Source organism: Elephantulus edwardii, unplaced genomic scaffold (assembly GCF_000299155.1).
Source record: "Elephantulus edwardii isolate Elephantulus edwardi_28Jun2011 unplaced genomic scaffold, EleEdw1.0 scaffold00049, whole genome shotgun sequence".
Lineage (NCBI taxonomy): Eukaryota > Metazoa > Chordata > Mammalia > Macroscelidea > Macroscelididae > Elephantulus > Elephantulus edwardii.
Window position 1 is genome coordinate 1739113 of NW_006399799.1, and position 21631 is coordinate 1760743.

Below are 21631 nucleotides of genomic sequence, written 5' to 3' on the forward strand. Positions count from 1 at the left end.
ATGTTTGCAGATGGCTTATTGAAGAGCCTCCTACGCCAGCGTTTGCCTGCCACCCGACTGCCATTCTCTTTTAAGCATCATTGATGCTCCCTGCCTCCCATTCCTTCTCCAGGAGGCAGGAAACAGTTCCACCTGAGAACTCAGTGGCTCTGAAGCACGACTGTGGCCAGAGAACAACTAGGCCAAACCTCACGAGCATGCTAAGGAAGAATTCTTGTCTTCCACGTGGGAGATACCGGTTCAACTGTTGCCAATGCAACTCAAGTACTAAGGCCACTCATTGGTGTAGCTTCAGGGTTGCTATAAGGCTGCTGAAACCAATTACAGCAATGACACAGGACTGATTTTGCTCTGTAGTGCATATAGTCACCAAGAGTTTGTTTGGGGGCTAACTCCACAGAAGATAACTTCAGTGAGACAGGTGTCTTGCAGTCAGATGGAGTTGGATTCCAATTCTGTGCCCACCCATGACTGACTGTGCCACCCTTTGCCTCTCTAAGCTCCTTTTTCCTGATGTGTTTCACAGCACAGTGGTGGAAGTTGATGTGATACAGCAGTGCTCATAAAGTATCAAAGAAATAGGCGTTACAGCTCCAAGTGATAGCATGTCATGCAGCAAAGGAGAAGCATTCACAGAGGGATTAATACTTCCCAGAAAGAAGACGTTTAGAGCATGAGTCCTAGAAAGAGCCAGGCTGTGCACAGTTCCCCATTCTGAAGTCTCGTTTTGTCACTTATCTGCTTTGGGCCTCAGTTTCTCTGCTCAGTTAACAACTAACAACAGCACCCACCAGAGTGCTTAAAAACCAGCTACTGAGAAAGACTGGTAACAGCTTCAGGCTCCACAAGCAACACTTGGTACCAGCTGCCAGGAATGAAAAGATGAATTAATTGTATTGGGAAAATCTACTGTCAGGGATCTCTCCTGAGTACTGAAGAGCAATGATCCCAGAGTGGAGAATAAGGTGTGCCTGATCCAGGCCATGTTCTTTGCAATTACTTGCTATGCATCAGAAAGCTGGACAATGACTAGGGATGATAGAAAGAGAATTAAATGCCTTTGTGCGTGGTTATGGAGAAGAGTATTAAATATACTATGGACAGCTAGGGAACAAACAGGTTCATCCTGGAGAAGGTGAAACTAGGCTGCTCCTTGGAGGCAAGGATTCTGAAGATTTGTCTGACATACTTTGGGCATGTAGCAAGGAGGGACCAGTTTTTGGAGAGGGATATCATGCATGGAAGGGTGGAGGGACAGCACAAGAGAAGACCCTGGATGGGATGGACTGATTCAGTGATTGGGAGTCTGGGGGTAGGTGTGTCAGAGACAATGAGTTGGCTCAAGATAAAGCAGGGTTCAGAGATGTTGTACTTGGGTCAATATGAGTTGCAAGGGACTTGATGGCACATAACAACAACCACCACCATCTAGCGGATTCCATGAGTCAGAGCACAGCTGTGCTCCACAGGGTTGATCTAAATAAGCAGATCTTCTGATTGCTCGTTTGAAATGTCTCTGGATGGACCCAAACTCCTAACCTTTAGGTTAGCGGCTGAGCATGTTAACCATTTGAACCAGGAATTGTGACAGTATTTCAAAGCTCTCAGTGCTGTACCTGCGACATTTCAAGTGTTCAAAAAGCATTGTTGTTGTTGTTAGCGACCCTGTGAAATGCATTAGCTATTATTACGGAGGGCCCACTCTGTGCCAGTGTTAGGCAAAGAGATTGCAGCAAATGAGAGGTTTAGTCATCACTCCTGTGGAGGAAACACAAGAAGAGGGCAAAGGAAGGAGCCGACAAGAGGGGAGAGAAGCCTTCCTGTCTTCTCACATCAATCACCCCTTTCACACCTGGGCGAAGGCCTGAGGAAGAGCGTTTTGAAAGCAAGGCCTTGATGTGACTTAACGATTTCTGACTCAGCCTGAGCTTGTCCTAAGTGACTCCATTTTGTTATACAGTATAGCATGGAACTTCTGAAAAAGTTCCACTGAGACTTAGCCTAGAAACAAACACCTTTTGCAGGAAAATTCAGCCACCTGGTTCTGGTTCTTCCAAACTTGTGGCTAGACAAGGCTGATGTTAAGCAGAGATTCTTCAGCATGAACAGGTTTTGGACATAGTGCTTAATCTGTATCCTTAGTTTCTCCCTAAATTTAAACATTAAAGAAAATATATGTATATTTGCTATTTTGTTTATGCGAAAACCTACACTTGGACCAGGAAGCAGTTCTCAGAACAGAGCAGGGAAAACACTGCATGGTTCAAAATCAGGAAAAGAGTGTGTCAGGGATGCATCTTGTCTTCATACCTTTTCAATCTATATGCAAATCAGATCATTCAGGAAGCAGGTTTATGAGGATGCATGTGGCATCTGGATTGGAGGAAAAGTCATCAACAGTCTAGTTTTATACAGATGACTTAACTTTGCTTGCTGCAATTGAAGATGACCTGAAGCACTTGCTGCAGAAGGTCAAGGACTGTAGTCTTCAATATGGATTGAAGCCCAACATCAAGAAGACAAAGATTCTCACCACTGGATCAATTGGCAGCACCATGATAGATGGAGAAGAGATTAAGTTTGTTAACAATAACAGCTTGCTCGGATCCACAATCAACACTCTTAATAACAGCAGTCAGGAAATCAAAAGGTGAATTGGGAAAATCTGTCATCAGGGACCTCTCCAGAGTGCTGAAAACCAAGGATGCCAGTCTAGAGACTAAGGTGCACCTGATCCAGGCCATGGTCTTCACAGTTACTTGCTATGCTTCAGAGAGCTGGGCAATGACTAAGGATGACAGAAGAATCTATGACTTTGATTTCATAGTGCTGGAGAAGAGTCTTGAACATACTATGGACTGCCAAGAAAACAAATAGATCTCTGTCTTGGAGATGGTGAACCCAAGTTTCTCCTTGGAGGCCAGGATTTTGAAGCTCTGCCTCACATACTTTGGGCACGTGGCCAGGAGAGACAGGTGCCTGGAGAAGTACATCATGCTCAGAAGGATGGATGGACAGTACAGGAGAGGGAGACTCCAGATGGGATGGATTAATACAGTAAATGGAGCAATGGGGGTTGATGTGTTGGAATTAGTGAGACTGAATCAGGACAGGGCAGACTTCAGAGCTGCTGTACATAGGGTCACTGTGGATCGCAGCTACTTGACAGCACATAGCAACAACAACATCTGTTGTAGTGGTTGTGTGCTATCGAATGGGAATTGACTCACAGTTGAGTTTCTAGCAGGTTTTCAGAGACTCTAAATTCCTTGAGAGGAGATTGCCCATATTTATTCTACAGAGAAGCTGATGAATTTTGAACCATGTGCCTTAGAGTTGATAGCACAACTTCAATTCCTTATCATTAGGCCACCAGAGCTCGTGTGTGTGTGTGTGTGTGTGTGTGTGTGTGTGTGTGTGTGACAACAACACACTGTGGCAAACATTGAAAAGAAAAGATAATCCCAGAACATTTGCTTGTGCTCATGTGAAATCTATACCTAGATCAGGAAGCTTTTGTTTGAACAGATCAAGGAAATACTGGGTGGTTCAAAATCAAGAAAGGAGTGCATCACAGATGCATTCTTTCTCCACATGTTTTCTATCTATATGATGAACAGATCATTCAGGAGGCTTAACTTTATGAGGAGGAATCTGACATCAAGACTGGAAGAAAACGGAGGAAGACTTGAAGTGTCTGCTGCAGAAGGTCAATGGCCACAGTCTTCAATATGGGTTACACCTCAACATCAAGAAAACAAAGATCCTCATCAACAGACCAGTAGCAGCATCATGACAGATGGAGAAGAGACTGAGGTTGTTCACAATTTCACCTTGCTCAGATCTATAATCAATACCATTGGCACCAGCAGTCAGGAAATCAAAAGATGAGTTTCACTGGGAAAATCTGCTGTCAATAACCTCTCCAGAGTGCTAGCGAGCAATGATGTCACTATAGAGACTAAGGTTGGCCCCATCCAGGCCATGGTCTTCTAAATTGTTTGCTATATATCTGAGAGTTGGACTTTGAGTTGTGGTGCTGGAAAAAGAGTACTGACCAAGAGGACAAACAGTTTTGTCCTCGAGAGGGTGAAACTAGGCTGCTCTTTGGAGGCAATGATTTTGAAGCTCTGTCTCACACTCTTTGGATAAGTTGTCAGGAGGGACAAGTTCTTGGAGAAGTTTATCATGTTTTGGAAGTTTATCACAGGAAAGGAAGATCCTGGATGAGATGGATTGACACAGTAACTGTGGCAATGGGGTCAAGTGTGTTAGAGATGGTGAAGTTGGCACAAGATAGAGCAAGGTTCAGAGCTACTCACAGAGTCATTATAAGTCATATTCGACAGCACTTAACAAAAATGTGTGTATGTGTGTATGAACACACATGTATGTTTTATACTTGTGAGTATGTTCTTATACATGTATGTTTTATACTTGGAAAAATCTTGCCATCTTAGAAATGTTATAAAATCTTTGAAATGTGCCATATCTTGTCATCTGAAGCACCATGAATGTTAACTCCTGCAATAGATGCTTTAATATGATCCTGCCACCGGCAGCTTGGCAAGTGTTATCCAACTGCGCTATATTCCAAATATACCCCATCTTCAGTTATTGCCTTTATCAACTTTTGTAATTCTGCATTCATTTGCTTATCCACTAATTCATGTTTACATTCTTTGAGTTTATTCCTTCACCTCAGTACTGTAATAAGCACATATCTCAACAAACAGCTGCAGAATTGCCAGAGCTGCTGATGGCCAGTGATGACCAGTACCGGCAGGCTGGCTGTGCCTTGGGAAGGGCTGCAGGGAGGGAGGCAGTAATTTTCAATCAGAGAGGAAGAAGCCAGCGGCCAGAGCAAGCAGAGGTGAGGCCCAGGGAGAGGTCCCAGGTCAAGCCCTCCCGGGGGCCAATGACAATGTTCCTCCTCCCACGGCCGGCTACAGCACCCAAGCATTTCTCCCTTAGATTGGGATGATTTAATCTAGACTGCTGCCATGTACAACCAAAGGTACTAAGATACGTTGTAGAGGGGGAAAAAATTACAAGATTGTATTGCTTTTATAACAAATTGCTCCAAAATTAGTGGCTTAAAACAACACTTATTTATTATCTGGCAGTTCTGCAGGTCAGAAACCTGAAATGAGTTTCAGTAAACCGAAATCAAGGCAGCAGCAGGCCCTCCCTCCCACCATAAACTTCTGGTGAGAGTCTCTGACTTTCCTAGTTGGACCTTTGCATCACGTTCAAGGCCGGCATGTGGAAGCTTCAAGTCTCTGACTCCAACCCTATGCTTCTGTTGTCACAAAATTTTCTGTGGTCCTTCTTAAGGATATTCTGAGATTACATTAAGGCAACCCGGATAATCCAGGGTGGTCTTCTCATCTCAAATCCTTCATTTAAAGGCATCTGCAAAGTCCCCTGGCACATAAAGTAACACATTCATAGGTTTTGGTGATAAGGACTGTAGGCAGTGGTGGGACATTATTCTACCTTAGCAATGAAGCCTTGATCGGAAGGTAAACTCAACTACTGATTCCCAGCTGACAAGGAGAGACAGGAGCAGCGACGGAGCGGTCAAATATACCTGTGTCAGGTATGGGCTGTCTCCATGGAGCACTCCCATGTAATATGGAATCTAATTTGACTCAAGTCAAATTATCTCTAGTGTTTGCTTCCCCTCAAACCTGGTTTTCACTATTATTGACTTTTACTGACAATAATGTTATAAAGCTGATATTTGAACATGTGTGAGTAAACATCTAAGAATGATAAAACTAGTAAATTATGCCACACTGTACATTCAATTACTATTGTATGTACATATTACTAATGAAGTATTTTGGGGCGGGGGAAGAGGGTCATAAATGCAGTCTGTTGAAATGCAAGTAGGCCATAAGTCAAGACTCCATGTACCTTACTAACATATTATTGTAGTACTTATTACTAAAGATGTGTTTTGGGGTGGGGGGAAGGTCATAAATGCTGTTTGAATTCTGTCTGAAATTCTGTTGAAATTAAAATATGTCATAAGACTCCCTGCACCTTTTTCTTCTTCCTGTGTCCTGAGCACTGGAATTTTTAAGGTCCCCTCAGATGATTCCCTCTCCACACTCTCCCCCAAGTAATTAAAGCTGCCATCAAGTTGACTGGACTCAAGGCAACCCTAAAGGACAGAGTGAACCTGCCTCCGAGGGACCCAAAACTGCCCAACCTTTGGTTAGCAGCTCAAGGTGTAACCACTGGGCCACCAGGGCTTCTAGACTAGGTGATTCAAGAGTTCACCAGGGAATTGTGCTGTCAACACAAAGGTACACAGTTCAAATCCATTAGCTGCTCCATGGGAGAAAGATGGACAATCTCCTCCTGTGCGATTTACTGCCTCTGAAACCCTGTTGGAGGGGTAGCTATGGGTCAGTTCTGACTCTGTGGTACATAACGACAACAAGAACATCCACAGTGTGCAACAAAGTTGGAGAATTGCCGTGACACAAGATATGCCAAGATACCCAGTTTTTTTTTTATTTTGAAATAAAAATGGTGTTGTAAAGATAGTATACAAAGTTCCGGACCACTCTTTACCCAGCCTCTCCTAATGCTAGTTAGCATCTTACATAACCACAATGCTTCTATCAAAACGGAGAAACCCACAGTGGTACTGCACCAACTCTTCCACAAATGTCCTGCTTCCTCCTTCTTCTATTCCAGGACTCAATCCAACATCCCACACATTTTGCATTTAGTTTTCCTGCTTCCTTGTTAAGACGAGCTGCTGAGTCTATTTTGACTCACAATGACCTTATATAACAGAGCAGAACTGACCCGAAGCATTTCCTAGGCTAAAATCATTATGGGGGCAGACTGGAACTGAACCATTAACCTTTTCAGTTAGCACACAAGTGTCTAACCACTGTGCCAGCAGGGCTCCTTCATATCCCCTTAGAATCCTCTACTCTGTTCAGTGTTCTAGGATTTTGTTGGTTTTTTAAAGACCGGTCCTTGGAAAGGGACATCATGCTTGGGAGGGTGGAGGGACAGCGCAGGAGGGGAAGGCCCTCTATGAGGTGGATTGATTCAGTGACTGGGGTAATTGGGATGGGAGTGTCAGAGACAGTGCGATTGGCACAGGACAGAGCGGAGTTTAGGGCTGTTGTACATAGGGTCGCTATGAGTCTCAAGCGACTCGATGGCACACAACGACAACAACAAGATTTTGAAGAGTTGTTTGCGTTACATGCCACTGAGTCAGAAGCAATTCACAGTTGACCATCCAGCAGGTGTTCGGAGGCAGGAGACCATACAGGAGGAGACTGCCCATTTTTCTCCTATGGAGCAGGTGGTGGATTCAAAGCCCCTGCCTGCAGAAGTGGGTTTGGTTCATATTTTCTCAAGATTACAGTGGACTTATGAATTCTGTAGGAAACACCTTAGTGGTGAGATGTCTTCCTTATCCCATGATGCAAGGGGACAGGTGATACCAACACCTTGTTATGCTGACGTCTGCCATTTTTCTTGGCTATAATGATGCTGTTTGTCCATTTCCATACCCTACTCATTAGAAAGGAATCATCAAGCCCAGCTCACACTGTAGGGAAGGGGAACTTCCTGGTATTTTCATTACCATTATTTCAATTATGTTTATTCCTACAATGCTATTATTACCTCACAACCGTTTACACATGAGACTGGATCAAGCTAGACCTGTCCAAAATCACCTAGCTGAAGAGCAGCAAAGTTACAATTTGAACTCATGTCTAAAGTTCCCAAGGATGCATGTTAAAATAATAAGAGAGAGAACAGAATAGAACAGAATCTAACACAAAAGAGTCTCTCATATGTGTGGTAAGATGAAGTGCTGTTTGAGAGAACTTGTTTCTGTAACTTTCTGATGCTTAGTTATCTTTATTTTTAAAAGGGGAATAAAAATCATCTTTTCTCCTGGCCCCTACACCAAAGGTTGGTTTGATATGACGAGTATATGAATGTATGTGTGTGTCAGCGTAAAGACTGGCATGCATAAACATTATTTACAAGCTACATAATGACTACTATTATCATCATAATTGTGTAAACGTGTGCTGAGTAATGATGCCGATTTCTCTCTGTAGTTGCCATCAAAAAAAGGCTGAGAGTTCTGATCTGACAGCTCTAGATCAATGGTCAAAACCTTACATCCCCTAGATCAAATCCAGCATATTCTCTGTTTCTGTAAATAAAGTCTGAATGGTACACAGCAGGGCACCTGTTTTATGTCTTGTTTCATGGCTATACTGAGGCACAACAGCAAAGTGAAGTAGTTGTAACAGAAACCATGTGTGCCAAAGCCTGAGACATTTACTATTGGGCCCTCTAGACCAGTGACCTCACCTCATCTCATTCCAAAGGACGTTAGGCATCTCCTTCTAGACCACGTGGCTGTGCAGCTGCAAACCAGGCCGGATTCTGTGACCGCCCAGCCCCCAGGAGCATAACGTCCTTCTACCTCGGGCTGCTGTCCACACTTGCTTTATTTAGCCTCCTCCATGGCTGTCCATGGTGGAAAGCTAGAGACATGGTGCATCCAGCCGGTCTCAGCAGGAAACAGATGGCCCTCTCAAATTAGAATGATTCAAAGAGTGTTTAATAAAGAGACTATTTACAAAGGTGAGGGCAGGGTGTAGAGGAGACACAAGAGATACAGAGCTGTTAACTCCCTGGGCAGGAGGGGACAAGGACAGGGAGCAATTACAGAACCTGGAAGGAGAGTCCTTTGGAGAGGACGCTTTATGTGAAGCAGACACCTCCAGCTGAGGGACAGAGAGCCAGCTCCAGGGGACTCTACAGAAAGGGAATCGATGAATAAATGCCTGGAGCTCATCCTGTGCCCTCCAGAATCTCTCCTTTGTCCACAACGAAATGGAAGCTAAACAGCACAGGGCCCACTGATGAGGTCCATTTGGGGAGAAGACAGAAAAGGTGAACAAGAGAGAGCTTAGGTTCCCAGCACACATAATAAGGATTCTGAAAGGCAGCTTTATTTAGCCTCCCTAAGTCTCTGGGTGGTACAAATGGCTAACACAGCTGCTAATGGGAAGGTTGAAAGTTCGAGTCTACCCAAAGATGCCTGAGAAGAAAGAGCTGGTGGTGTTCTACTTCCGAAAAATCAGCCACTGAAAGCCCTATGTGTCAGAGTCAACTCTATGGCAACTATTGTTTTAAGAGAAGTGTGTCTTACGTTTTGTGAGAAGATGAGTTGTTGGAGGAGGGGGAGATCATGTTTTGGTAAAGGAGAGGGTCAGTGAGGGTGTGGGAGGCCCTGAGGGAAGAGGATTGGCAGTGGTGAGAGCCACAGACATGGTAGTGATTATGATGAGAGCACAGGACTGGACATAGTTTTCTCTGCTGTCCAGTCACCACGAATCAGAATGGACATGGAAGCAGCTAATGACGCAAGTGATCGCCCTGCTCCATCCCTCCTGGCCAGGAATCTGGCACAGATATCCAAAGGCTGCATCCTTTTACCTTTTACCAGTGCCTCTTCCTGTATCCCCTCGACTCCTGACGGTTATCAACAGAGTTCATCTTCCTAGATTTTATCCATGTGAGTGGGGGTGGAAGGTTGTTGAGCACAGACCCAAGCTGCGGAGTTGCTTTCGTGCCTCAGCTGACTCTGGTTAGCATGCGTGGAGTTCAGAACAAATGTTCCTCACATCTCATCCTATCTCAGGGAGGTGCCCTCTTTATCTCTGTATCCAGCTAAATTCCAAGGGACAAGTCTACTATCGTTGGCTCCTTGGACAAAAGAAGTGGAGCGGAAAAACTTCCCAGGTTGAGAAACAGTTCAAAGAACTCACTTTCCACGGGCGAAATCCCCAGGTCCCACCATCTTTGCTGCCCAAGGCGTCCTTGATTAGGATAATTTCCTTACTTAGTTCTTTGGTGTCAGCTGCCGTTTTAATTTACGGTGACTCATGTGTAACAGAACAAAAGATGGTCTGGCCTTCAAACCAAGGAAGTTCATCTTCTAGTCTATACTGAATAACCATACAATAACTCACTGGTTTTCATTGGCTAATATTCTGAAGTAGACAGCCAGGCCTTTCATCCTGGTCTATCTTGGTTTGGATATCATACAGACCCTGCTAATCCAAACACACCATTACAGTGTGCCACTTGGAAGCCTTGCCGGCCGGGTCCACACTGCTCACTTTACAGACGAGATGTCATCTGTGTGGGGTGGGAAAGGGGGGATGACAAAGGCAGGCCAGCTACCGGGAAGAATCAGGATAAGAATTGAGGCCTGGAGGCTAATTCTCATTTCTCATTTATAGGGAATTGAAGTTGAAGTCCATCTTGAAGCCCAGCGAAGGGGCTTGGCAGAAATTCAGAAAGTGGTGCAGACTCAGGTGAGCTTCCTGGTCAGGCTCGGCTGCTGGGGCTGCACTTCCAGGACCTTGGAGGAAAATTCTGTGTGAACAGGAGCAAGCAAGGGTCCTCCGTTTACATCCAGACTTCCACTTGGGAGTGGTTGTTTGTTCTTCAACAAGTGACTTTTTGAAAGTCTCATATTAATGACATTTCATTTCTTACCCCTATAAATTGAGAGTTATTATCATCAACCACTGGATTGTTCTATATAGACACCCTGTATCATATAAGCAAGTACCTAACACGAGGTTTCGAAGCCATTGCCTTTTTGCATTGTCTTTTCCCTCCAATAGTAAAGCTCTCAGATTATTTGCAATCACACTTGCAAAGATCCAGAATCCCACAGCTTCAGTATCACTATTAGCCTCTATGCTAGAACTCCAAGAAATAGGCCCCTGAGATAAGAGTGGGGAGGCCTCTTCATGTGCTGGGGTCTCGCTCTCATTTTCACAGACACAAGTAGAATTAGAGAAATCTTGGGGTTCTCTTCCCTCCTTCCTCCCCCAAATTCCTTCCATGAAATGAAGAGTTCAGACACACACACAGCCCAAGTGCTCAGGTTTTAAATTAGACAACTTTGTCCTGACAGGTACCAAGTCACAGCTGTCATACCTGATTATTTTTAGAGTTACTACTAAACCCTCTGTACGTTACGAGCTGCCACTGTTCAAGGCAAACAGAAAGACTTCACATTTTATCCTGACAGCTCTGGAGCCAGCCACCTCCTCGTGTTCATTATTTCCATCCTGTCTGTGGAAGGGGTGGCGTGCCATCCTGACAATCTTACCGTGGGGGAGGCAGACCCCATAGTTAGAAGCACACCCAAAGGATTTAAAGAACCTTGCAGATGGGTATGCTAAATGCGCTCAACTGCCAACCAAAAGGTTGGAGGTTTGAGTCCACTCAGGGCCACCATGGAAGAAACACTTAACAATCGACTTTCCCAAAAGTTCAGCCATTGAAAACCCCACGGATCCCTGGCCTACTCTGATACACACGGGGTCACATAACACTTCAGTTTATTTTGATGGTAAGTACATGTTATAGCTGAGCAAAGTCCACTGCCTCCAGGAAGCCAACAGGGAATATTTCCAAGAGAAGTAGTGGCTTCATTGCCTTCTTTTGGGGGAACTCTCTCTCTTTTGTCAGAAGTGAAACCTGGCCCTTCAGTGTTTAACTCCTAAGAGTCCCTGCAGGCAAATGATCCCAGGCACTGGCCACAATTGGCGAGGCGGCAGGTGACATCACAATCCTCTCCTCTGACACAACAATGCCACCACCACTAAAAAGGCTGCCCCCAACTCGAGCTCTTGCAGAGAGGAAAATTCACCACAAAGCAAAGGGCCTTCTGGGTTGCTCCTGGAGCGTGAGGACCAAAGTCTCTGCTGTCTAAGTACCTGAATCTAAAAAGAAGATGATTTTGTGAACATGGGCAAAGACGTCCCGCTAAGGCCCAAGGTGAATGTGTCTTCTTACATTCACTTTTTGCTGAATTACAGAAACAAATTCAAGGAGCAGCAGCCAAATTCTTTCCCTGACTTTAAAGAGTTTTCTAGAAAGTGTTCGGAAAAATGGAGGTCCATTTCAAAGCATGAAAGAGCTAAATATGAAGCCCTGGCCAAGCTCGACAAAGCCCGGTACCAGGAAGAGATGATGAACTACGTTGGCAAGAGGAGAAAGAGGAGAAAGCGTGATCCCCAGGCACCCAGAAGGCCTCCATCATCCTTCATACTCTTCTGCAAAGAACACTATGCCCAGCTGAAGAGGGAAAACCCAGGCTGGTCAGTGGTGGAGGTGGCAAAGGCCACAGGGAAGATGTGGTCTGAAACAACAGATTTGGAGAAGCAGCCGTATGAGCAGAAGGCAGCTCTCCTGAGAGCGAAGTACCATGAGGACCTGGAAGCCTACCGTAAACAACGCAAAGCCAGGAAGAGCCTCCGCATGGCTAAGAACTACCGCAGCGGGAGAACCGCGTCCCGCAGAAATTGATGGATCAAATTCGAAATAAAATGCCATTCATCTGTCCTATCTCCTGTGAATGTCCCTGGTCTCTTATGTGGCTCGACAGAGGCCAGTGCTGCTGTTTTGGGGAGGAAAGTTGCCTGGTATGCGGGGAGATCGGGGTTGGGGAAGAGCCCGAGGAGAGGCTGGCGATGGGAGAAGTAAAGGCTGAGTTAGCAAGGGGTGTTGGGTCAGTATCCACACAGCTCACTTGGGTGTAGGGTGGGAGTCTCTGGGTGTAAAAAGAAGCGAGACATCATCGTGACCCCAAGTGGTTATCCAGGCTGGAGGGAAAGCCCACATAAACGAGATCAGGTCCAGGGATGCCAGGTCCAGCTCTGGTGATGAGGGTGGCTGTCCTGAGCAGGCTGTCAGAACTGCCAGGCTTAGAGCACAAGTCAGACTATCAGCCCTGGTCCTTGGTGGGGGGGGGTAATATCACAAGATGACCATGGAGCAACTGGTCCTGTGGGTGGAACAAAGCCAGCAGAGGAGGGGGAAGCTGGACTAGTGCTCGGACAGTAATTCCAGATACCAGACCTCCAGCAAGATGTACACTATATCTAGTGATGGACTATATCTAGTGATGGGACATCACTCGTGTTCCTTATGTGCATTATGATGAACCTCATGATTTTAGTTCTAAATGTTGCTGTATTAAATGGGCAACAGGTATGGGCAACAGGTGAGTTTCCCAAGTGCTATTTCAGAAAACCGCCCTTGGCATCTTAGCATCACATAATTGAGGACAAGTGGCACTTTTAAGATCCCTGGCATCTCTTTCCCTTGGTGTCCCAGCATCCTGACTCGCCTTCGTGACGAGTGTCTGATCAAAGGTCACAGTGATTGTTACACTGAGTGGACTCAGGTTGGTCCAGGTGGAGTGGACCTGCCATTGTGCCCTCCCATAGAAACTGAAAATGGAGACCTGGAGGCATCACACCACTCAGGGACTTGCCAAGATACTTCATTCTTTGTAAAAGAAAACCCAAGAGGATTTGACTTGGGTTTTCTGCCACTTGCAAATGAGTCATAACTGAAAAGGAATTTGACACAAATGAGATTGTGCTATATCTGCTCTGACTGATCTCCCCCCCCGCCCCCCAGTAATATACTGTGGGTCATGCCTCATACCAATCAATACAGATTGAAATGAAGCATTTTGAATCATTTCAAAATGGCTCTTCTGATATCTTTTCATCAAAAGGCCTGGGTCAGAATACAAAATTGTCTTTGCCACCAGGTTTTATGCGTAGTGAACTTCCCTAATTCCCTAATTCCACTTCTCATGCCTTTGCATGAAGGACTTCTGATACGAACACTATTTGAAGTTTGTTTTTAAAATTTTAAAGTAAAATCCAAATTTCTGAAGTCTTTTTAAGAAGTGGATGATCCTTTGAAGATGAGAGGTAATGGAGTGGAGTGATGTAGAAATTTAAGGTCTGGAATAACACAAATGGCAATTTAATAACCAAAAGGCTGGCAGTTGGGATCCACTAGCTGCTCTCAGAAGAAAGCTGAGAAACCGTCAAGATTTGCAGTATTGGAAACCTGGTAAGAGGATAATCAGAATTGCCTCACAGGCAGTGGGTTTGGATTTTCACTCAGATAGACCTGGGTTTGGATCTCAATTCAGTTTGATTGACTCTACAATCAAGTAGGTGTCATTTAGCTCTTGAGAGCAGTAAATGTTCTTCTCTGATGTGGGGACCTTGGGTCTGACTCCCGACCAAAAGCACAGCCTCACTGTTAATGGATGTTTGCTGTTAGACGTGAATCAGATTTCTGTAAAGCTTCTACATGAAGATAGGCTGAGGAAAGGTGTGGTGATCAGCTTCTGAAAATCAGCCAACAAAATGCCTATGCATCACAATGGTCTAGTCTCCTACCAATTACTGGACAGCACAGTACAGGCCATGTTTCATCTCGCTGAGTTTGTGCAGCCACTGAGAGCCAGGGTCAACTCAAACAGCCAACAATTTATTCCGTAGCAATCTGGCTACCTAGTAATTAAGATGATAAACTATATATCTGATGTATGTATTTTACGTCAAGAACTGTTAAAAATGTAATTATGCAACAATGAATTTTCTAAAGTGAATTGAAGCGGCAGGGAGGAAAATATGGAACAATAAATAAATGAAAATTCAACTGTTCTGTAAACTTTTGTTTAAATCATAATAAAAACCAAAATTTAGAAAACTGTAATTAAATATTCTCTGTATAGTTTGGAGCTGAGACTAAGGGATCCTGTTACAGTCCAAATGTCATCATCCTTCCCTATTGTCCCACTATCTTTATTACATAAATATCAAATCAGCTCAGCTTCAACTCAGCTTGGCTTATTAAAACAGATCATCAAATGAATACAAGAGAAGTCTGCTACTTTGAGATACAGACCACGGTGAGCTCTTAGAAAATGATCAGATGTTTCACATAAAACAATCGGGGGCCTTTCTAGGATGATCAATTGTCACAAACATTTGACTCTATGCCACGGGCAATCGAGAAGACCAATCGAGAAGACAGGTGATGTCCAGCTGCCTCCTTACCCTGGGCCTTCAGCTGGTCCGAATTCTAGCAGATCTTAAAGCTAGAATGAAGACATCGTTTTTTGCAAGACAGAGTGAAGATATTATTTCTGCACAAAATCTGATAATTATGTTTAAATGGTTGAAAGTACAATGCTTTGTAAAGTATAATGCTTTGTTCATAAAGCTTTTCAAAGCCACCACTAGTCAGAGACACTTTGAAATGACACAAATCCTTGTTGTTGCCAGGTACTTGAGTTGGTTCCAACTCTCAGTAACCATGTGATCAACAGAACAAAACACGCCTGGATCCGTGTCACCCTTACAATCAGTGTAGGCCCTCTGTGCCAGCCATCACATTGAGGGCCTTCCTCTGTTCCCTAATCCTCTACTTAACACACACAATGTCCTCTACAGGGACTAGTCCTTCCAAAGGCTATGGGGAAAAGGTTCACTATCCCCTGATAAGGAGCATCCTGGCTGTGATGTATTTGTTCTTCTGGTTAGCCCATGGTACATTCAATAATCTCCACCAACACCACCACCACCAAAGGTTTAGGTTTTCCATCTTTACTGTTTCTATTGTCCAGCTTTGGAAGGTGGGGCGTAGGGCGATGGGGAAATCCATGGTGAGGATCAGGGGTGTGTGTGTGTCTTATTCCTCAAAGTAACATGTTTAACACTTGAAAAGAGGTTTTTTGCAATAGATATGTCCAATACACAGATGTCTTTTTATTCCTTGGCTGCTGCTTCCATGTCATAATTATCGACCTAAGTAAAAGGAAATTATGCATAATCTACAGACCTTTACTGGCCTACAAAATCATATATAAATAGATATAGACATAGATATAGGGATAGAGATAGAGATACAGGAGATGGAGATATAGTGAGACCCGTACTGGTCTACAAAATCATATAGTGAGATATCAAATGAATGCACTTCCTCAGATTCAACCATTTCTCAGTATGGCAACTTCAATATCTTTTCTCCCTCCCATCCCTGTAAATGGCCTGGCTTCTTAAGCCATACTGAGGAGGCTGAGCATTTCTTCAGGTCCTCAGTTTCTTGGTGGAGACACAATCTGGGATAGGAGACTTGAGGCATTTCTCCTAGGGAGCCCATGCTTGTTCTAGGGGAGATGATGTAAAAAGCTCCAGTGTTTGTTTCAGCCTATGCTCTTGACTTCTCTGAGCCTCAGAGCCTTCCTGGCACCTCAGACAGTATCACTCTCTCTAATATCTGTCTGTTCTTACATAAGTCATCAGAGGAATCCACCCAAATGAGAACTTGGACCATTTTTATAACCCATTTTAAAATTGTAAAAGTCTTCCTCTTTCCCACAGCATCTGGTGAAAATGTGTATGCCTGATTCTTCAGGTCCCCTCTTACCAGGGAAGGGGGTCCTCCGCTCTCCCACTACATAATTCAGAAGCCACCTAAGTATGACTCTGTGCATCAAGTCCAGTGCTGGATGCAGAGAAGCACAATAGGGTTGATACCTTAGTAGATACAGAACATTATTTCCAGCCTTGAAATCCAATGGAATTTGCCCTGCTTGGTTTTTAAATTTGTTGTGGGCCTGTGACCCTTTTTCTTCTCCATTTCCTCCCACTTGGAATGTAAATGTCTATCCATACCTATCCCACTGTTGTATTTTGGAAACATACTACTTATATTCTAGGTTTCATGGATAGACAGATGAAGTGGAATATTGCCTCAAGATGAACCCATATCCACATCTGATTAAAACTATGAGAGTTGATATTGGAAGGTGTAAATACAGAGAAGGCAGGGTGGGATGAATATATTTTCTATGTGGGAAGAAAATGAATTTCATGGGGTCAGAGGGTGCACTGCTATAGATTGGATTTCATGTCCCAGAAAGATATGTCAAACACCTAAGTTCTGGTATTTTGAATCTGATTTTGTTTGGAAATAGGGTCTCTGAAGATGTTATTGCTTATCAGTTAACATGAGGTCATACTGGACTAGAATAGGCCCTAACCCCAATATGAATGGTGTCCCATAAAGGAGGCGAAGAGACATAGAAAGACAAACACTAATGACAATAGAAACAGAAATAGGACTGCTAAGGATTGGCAGAAGGCACCAGAAGGTAAGAGAAAGGAATGGAGACTTCTGCTCAGAGCATTCAAAATGAATCCAACAGGCAAAATCCTGATTTCTGACTCCAAGCCTCCGGAATTGTGACACAATAAATTCTATTTTCATAAGATACTCAGTTCATGGTATTTTGTTACAGCAGCCCTAGGAAACTAATACAGATTAGGTAAAAAGTTTCCTATTTTTATAACAGTCATAGCCTCAGACATAAACCCAGCACCACAAAGCATTATGATGAAATCTAAGGCCACATAAAGGTCTGGGGAGGGGGAGGGTCCCACCACCAACCCAGTGGCTGGAGTCTTGTGGAAGAAGCAATCTCATCTCACTTGGCAGCTTGTACTTGTGTTGGCACAGTGCCTGCTCCCCAGTCCCCACAGCTGCAGTTTGCAACTTGGCTCTGCTTCCCCTCAATCCCACCCCCCCTCCCCTCAGGAGACACCCTCATTTTCTGCTTCATTGAGAAAATAGAGATCACCCAGTATCAGTGCCCTTATGTTTTCTGCTTTTCCAGAATCAAATACACATCCATTCTTCATCTCATGGCAGGGACATGACCACCCTTTTCTTGCTGACCCCTACCACCCACCCTTCCTCCTGCCTCTCTTAAGCCCTTGCTCCTAATAGTGAAAACACTGCCCCTTTAGCTTCTAAAGTCACACAACTTAAATTGTTGCTGATATGAGCGATTCTAGTCCTAACACTTTAGGAAGCAGAATGTGGCATCAGGATTAGAGGAAGACTAATCAGCTCAGCCTGAGTTGTGCAGATGACACAACTTTGCTCACCAAAACTAAGCAGGCCTTGAACCATTTGTTTCAGAATGTCAAGGACTACAATCTTCAATACTGAGTGCATCTTAACATCAAGAAAACAAAGATTGTCACCACCAGGTCAATTTGGCAGTATCATGATAGATGGAGAAAAGATTGTGGTTGTTAACAGTTTCATCTTGCCTGAATCCATAATCAACACTCCTGGCACTAGCAGTCAGGAAATTAAAAGATGAGCTGCTTTAGGAAAATGTGCTGTCAGAGACCATTCTAGAGTGCTAAAGAGCAATGATGTCATTCTAGAGACCAAGGTAGGCCTGATCCAGGCCATGGTCTTCTAAATTGCCTACTATGCATCTGAGTGCTGGACAATGACTAAGAATGACAGAAGAAGAATCGATGCCTTTGAGTTGTGGAGAAGAGTATTGAATACACCATGGTTCAAGAGAATAAATGGGGTTTCCCTGGAGAGGATGAAACCAGGGTGCTCCTTGGAAGAAAGGGGTTTTTTTAAACCTTATCTCACTTACTTTAGGAATGTTGCCAGGAGAGATCAGTTCTTGGAGAAGGACCTCATGCTTGGAGAGTTTGTGCAGGAGAGGAAGACCCTGGATAAGAGGGATTGTCACAGTGACTGTGGCAATGGGGTCATGTGTGTCAGAGATGGTGAGGTGGCCTCAGGATAGTGCAAGGTTCAGAGCTATTGTTCACAGGGTCGCTATAAGCTGCAGTAGATTTGACGGCATATAACAACAACAGTACTCCTAACATTGGGCAAGTTTCTCACTCGTCTGAGGCTCAGGATTCTTGCCTGTGCATTGGCTATGAGGTCTAGCTTATGCGTTGCTTTGGTGATTGAATGAGGCAACTGAGTGCCTAATTTCACAGTTAAAGGCTGTAGTATTTGGCACGGTCCTTTTCACATAATAGAAATATGTCAGAGACATGGTCGTCTCCTATGATTCTCACCTCCTGGTGTTCACACTGGTAAACATACAACTCTCTCCCATGAAATGTGGCAAGAACCTGTCACTTGCTCCCAACCCGCGGAATATGGCAAAAGAGATGGCTGCCACTTCCATAATGATGCTAAAATCTATAATATGCCATTTTGCTAGCAGATTTATCCCAGACTCCTCTTGCTGGGTGAACGAATCAGTTACGGAAGTCCACCAACAGCCAGCAAGACATTGTTGATCTTGGTCCCACAACCTCAGGCCCCTAAATGCCAACAACCATGTAAGCAGTGAAGCAAGTCCTTGACCAGTTAAACTGCCAACTGAAAGCACAGCCCACTTTGCTTATAGCTCTGGAAACCTCCGCAGTGCACACAGGTAAGCTGAGCCTGAACTCCTGACCCGCAGAAACTCTGAGCTAAAAAAATACCATTTCTTTAAGCCCGTAAATTTGTGGTTCACTACTCATCTCTCGCATTAGCACAATGCAAAACCTATACTTGGGCCAAGAAGCAGTCGTCAGAATAGAGCACGGCAACACTGCATGGTTCAAAATTGGGAAGGGTGTATGCCAGGGATGTGTCCTATCTCCATACCTTTTCAACCTGTATGCAGAGCAGATTATCCGAGAGGCTGGGCTCTATGAATGAATCTGTTTGTTTTCTTGGCAGTCCATGGTACATTCAATACTCTTCTCCAGCACCACAGCTCAAAGACATGAATTCTCTATCATCCCTATTCACTGTCCAACTCTCTGATACATAGCACATAACTGAGAAAACTATAGCCTGAATCAGGTGCACCTTGGTCTCCAGCCTGACGTCGTTGCTCTTCACTACTTCACCGGTATTAACGCATATAACTTTCACAGCAACACCATGAGGCTGATTTGATTATGACTTTGATTTGCAGGTTAGAAGATGGAGGCACAGAGAGGTTAAGTAACTTGTCTGAGGGCACACGCCAGTTGTCTATAGTGAAACCAAGATCCCAACCCAAGCATTGCAGTTCCAGTTCTCAAATCTGATTGCTATAGAATCAGAACCGACATATAGTTGACACTCCAACGGGATTTCAGAGGCAGTAAATCCTATGTGAGGAGACTGCCTGTCTTTCTCCCTCAGATTTTCCGGTGGATTTGAACCACCAGAGAGGTACCACCTTTGAGTTAGCAGAGCAACTCCTTATGCACTTTGGTACCAGGGCTCCCCCTCTGCAGTTCCAGCAGCCTTATTGAACGGCCTCTCCGGGCAGGGGCTGGATCAAGGATCCTTCCTTTCTCTTTCTGCTTTAAATCATGAACTTCCAGACATTAGTCATCTTGTGACGCTGATTTAACGCCCTGTAGTTCCCCAGGCCCCAGCCTTTTACTTGTGAATGAGTCTGAACCTCTTTGGTTCAGAGAACACCCATTTCCTCATAGAAGGTCATAACATTCTTGGCAGGACAGAGACTATAGATCCAGGTCGTGCTAGTCGATAGATCAAATAAAACACAGTATTGCCTTATTGGTTTTTCAGTGCCTTTCAGTAAATCCTAAAGCCAGAGAAAAACATCAAGAAATGAGTAAAAACTAAATGTGGGGTAACATGCTGACCCAATACTGCAGCACCGCCCTCTGTTGGCAAGACTTATGTGTGGGCAGGAGACAAAAGGCTGCCCAGGAATAAATGGATTAGACTTGGCCAGGCTCCTTGAATTTGCAGTGGTAGAAAGCTTCTGAGTGATCATATACCGTGGCCCAACGCTGGTTGAGCATCAGGCATCCTTCTCTTGTTGGGTGGGTTTATAGGTTGGCTCACAAGTTCTGGCTGGCTGGGAGGCAAGTACTCAGCAATCAGGGTTCTTCATGTCAATGGTCCCTTCGCCAGTGCTGTTCCACTGAGTGGAAATGAAAGCCTTGAATTCACACCAAAATTCTTTCTGCTGTTTGCTGCAACCTAAGACCATCATCAGCAAACTTTTTGAGGCTTAGCTGTTTTTCATTCTATCTCTAAATCCCAAGGCAGTAAAAGGAAAACTGAGAATTTGGGAAATTTAGCTGCTTAGAGGATTCCTAATAATCATAGTAATCCCAGTATTTACAGAACTCCCATTTGCCAACTGTGAAAGCAAGATAGACAATACTGTAGTGCTGAGGATACAAAGAAACTGCTCTCAAGTCCTCTCCACGAAGTGCCAGCCAGGCCCTTCATCTATATTATTTTCTTTAGCTGACGCAGATAGAGGAAAAGAGTCATTTTCTCCACTATATTTGTCTTTTTTAAAAAAAAAAATGTATACTTTATTTGGTATTAACAGGTTTGAACATATTTTTTTCTTTCCATTCATTCTTTGTTACACATGTTCCCCCCTACCCCCCCCCAATTCATTTTTTTTTCTTTAGAAAAAGTGTTCTTTCATTGCTATACAGTCCTCCCCACCCTGGACCACTTTACTATGCAACTCTTATTCTGACTCTTGTCATGCCAATAATACCTAATCATATGTCCTTTTATATAGTTATCTCCCTCATCTGTTTCAATGCTGTGTACATTATTTATCCCCTTTTCTTAGTTTCCTCAAACCCCCATATCACTCCTGTTCTATAACAGTGGCATTATATAGTATTTGTCTTTTTGTGATTGAGATCTTTTACTCTGCATAATGTCCTCCAGGGTCACCCATATCGTATAATATTTCATGAGTTCTTTGTTTTTTCAGTGCTGCCTAATAATCCATCATTGTGTGAATATACCACAGCTTCTCTATCCATTCGTTTGTTGATGGGCACTTGTGTTGTTTCCAGCTCTTTGCTATTGTGAACAAAGCCGAAATAAACATGGGTGT

At 44.1% G+C, this 21631-nt stretch overlaps 2 protein-coding genes across 2 annotated transcripts in view; one reads left to right on the forward strand and one right to left on the reverse strand.

Moving 5' to 3' along the window:
* Nucleotides 1-21631, reverse strand: part of CSMD2 (CUB and Sushi multiple domains 2) — a 972861-nt gene that overhangs the window by 466795 nt on the left and 484435 nt on the right.
* Nucleotides 11842-12402, forward strand: HMGB4 (high mobility group box 4). The gene has a single exon (XM_006886566.1). The coding sequence runs from the start codon at nt 11842-11844 to the stop codon at nt 12400-12402; it is 561 nt and encodes a 186-aa protein (XP_006886628.1).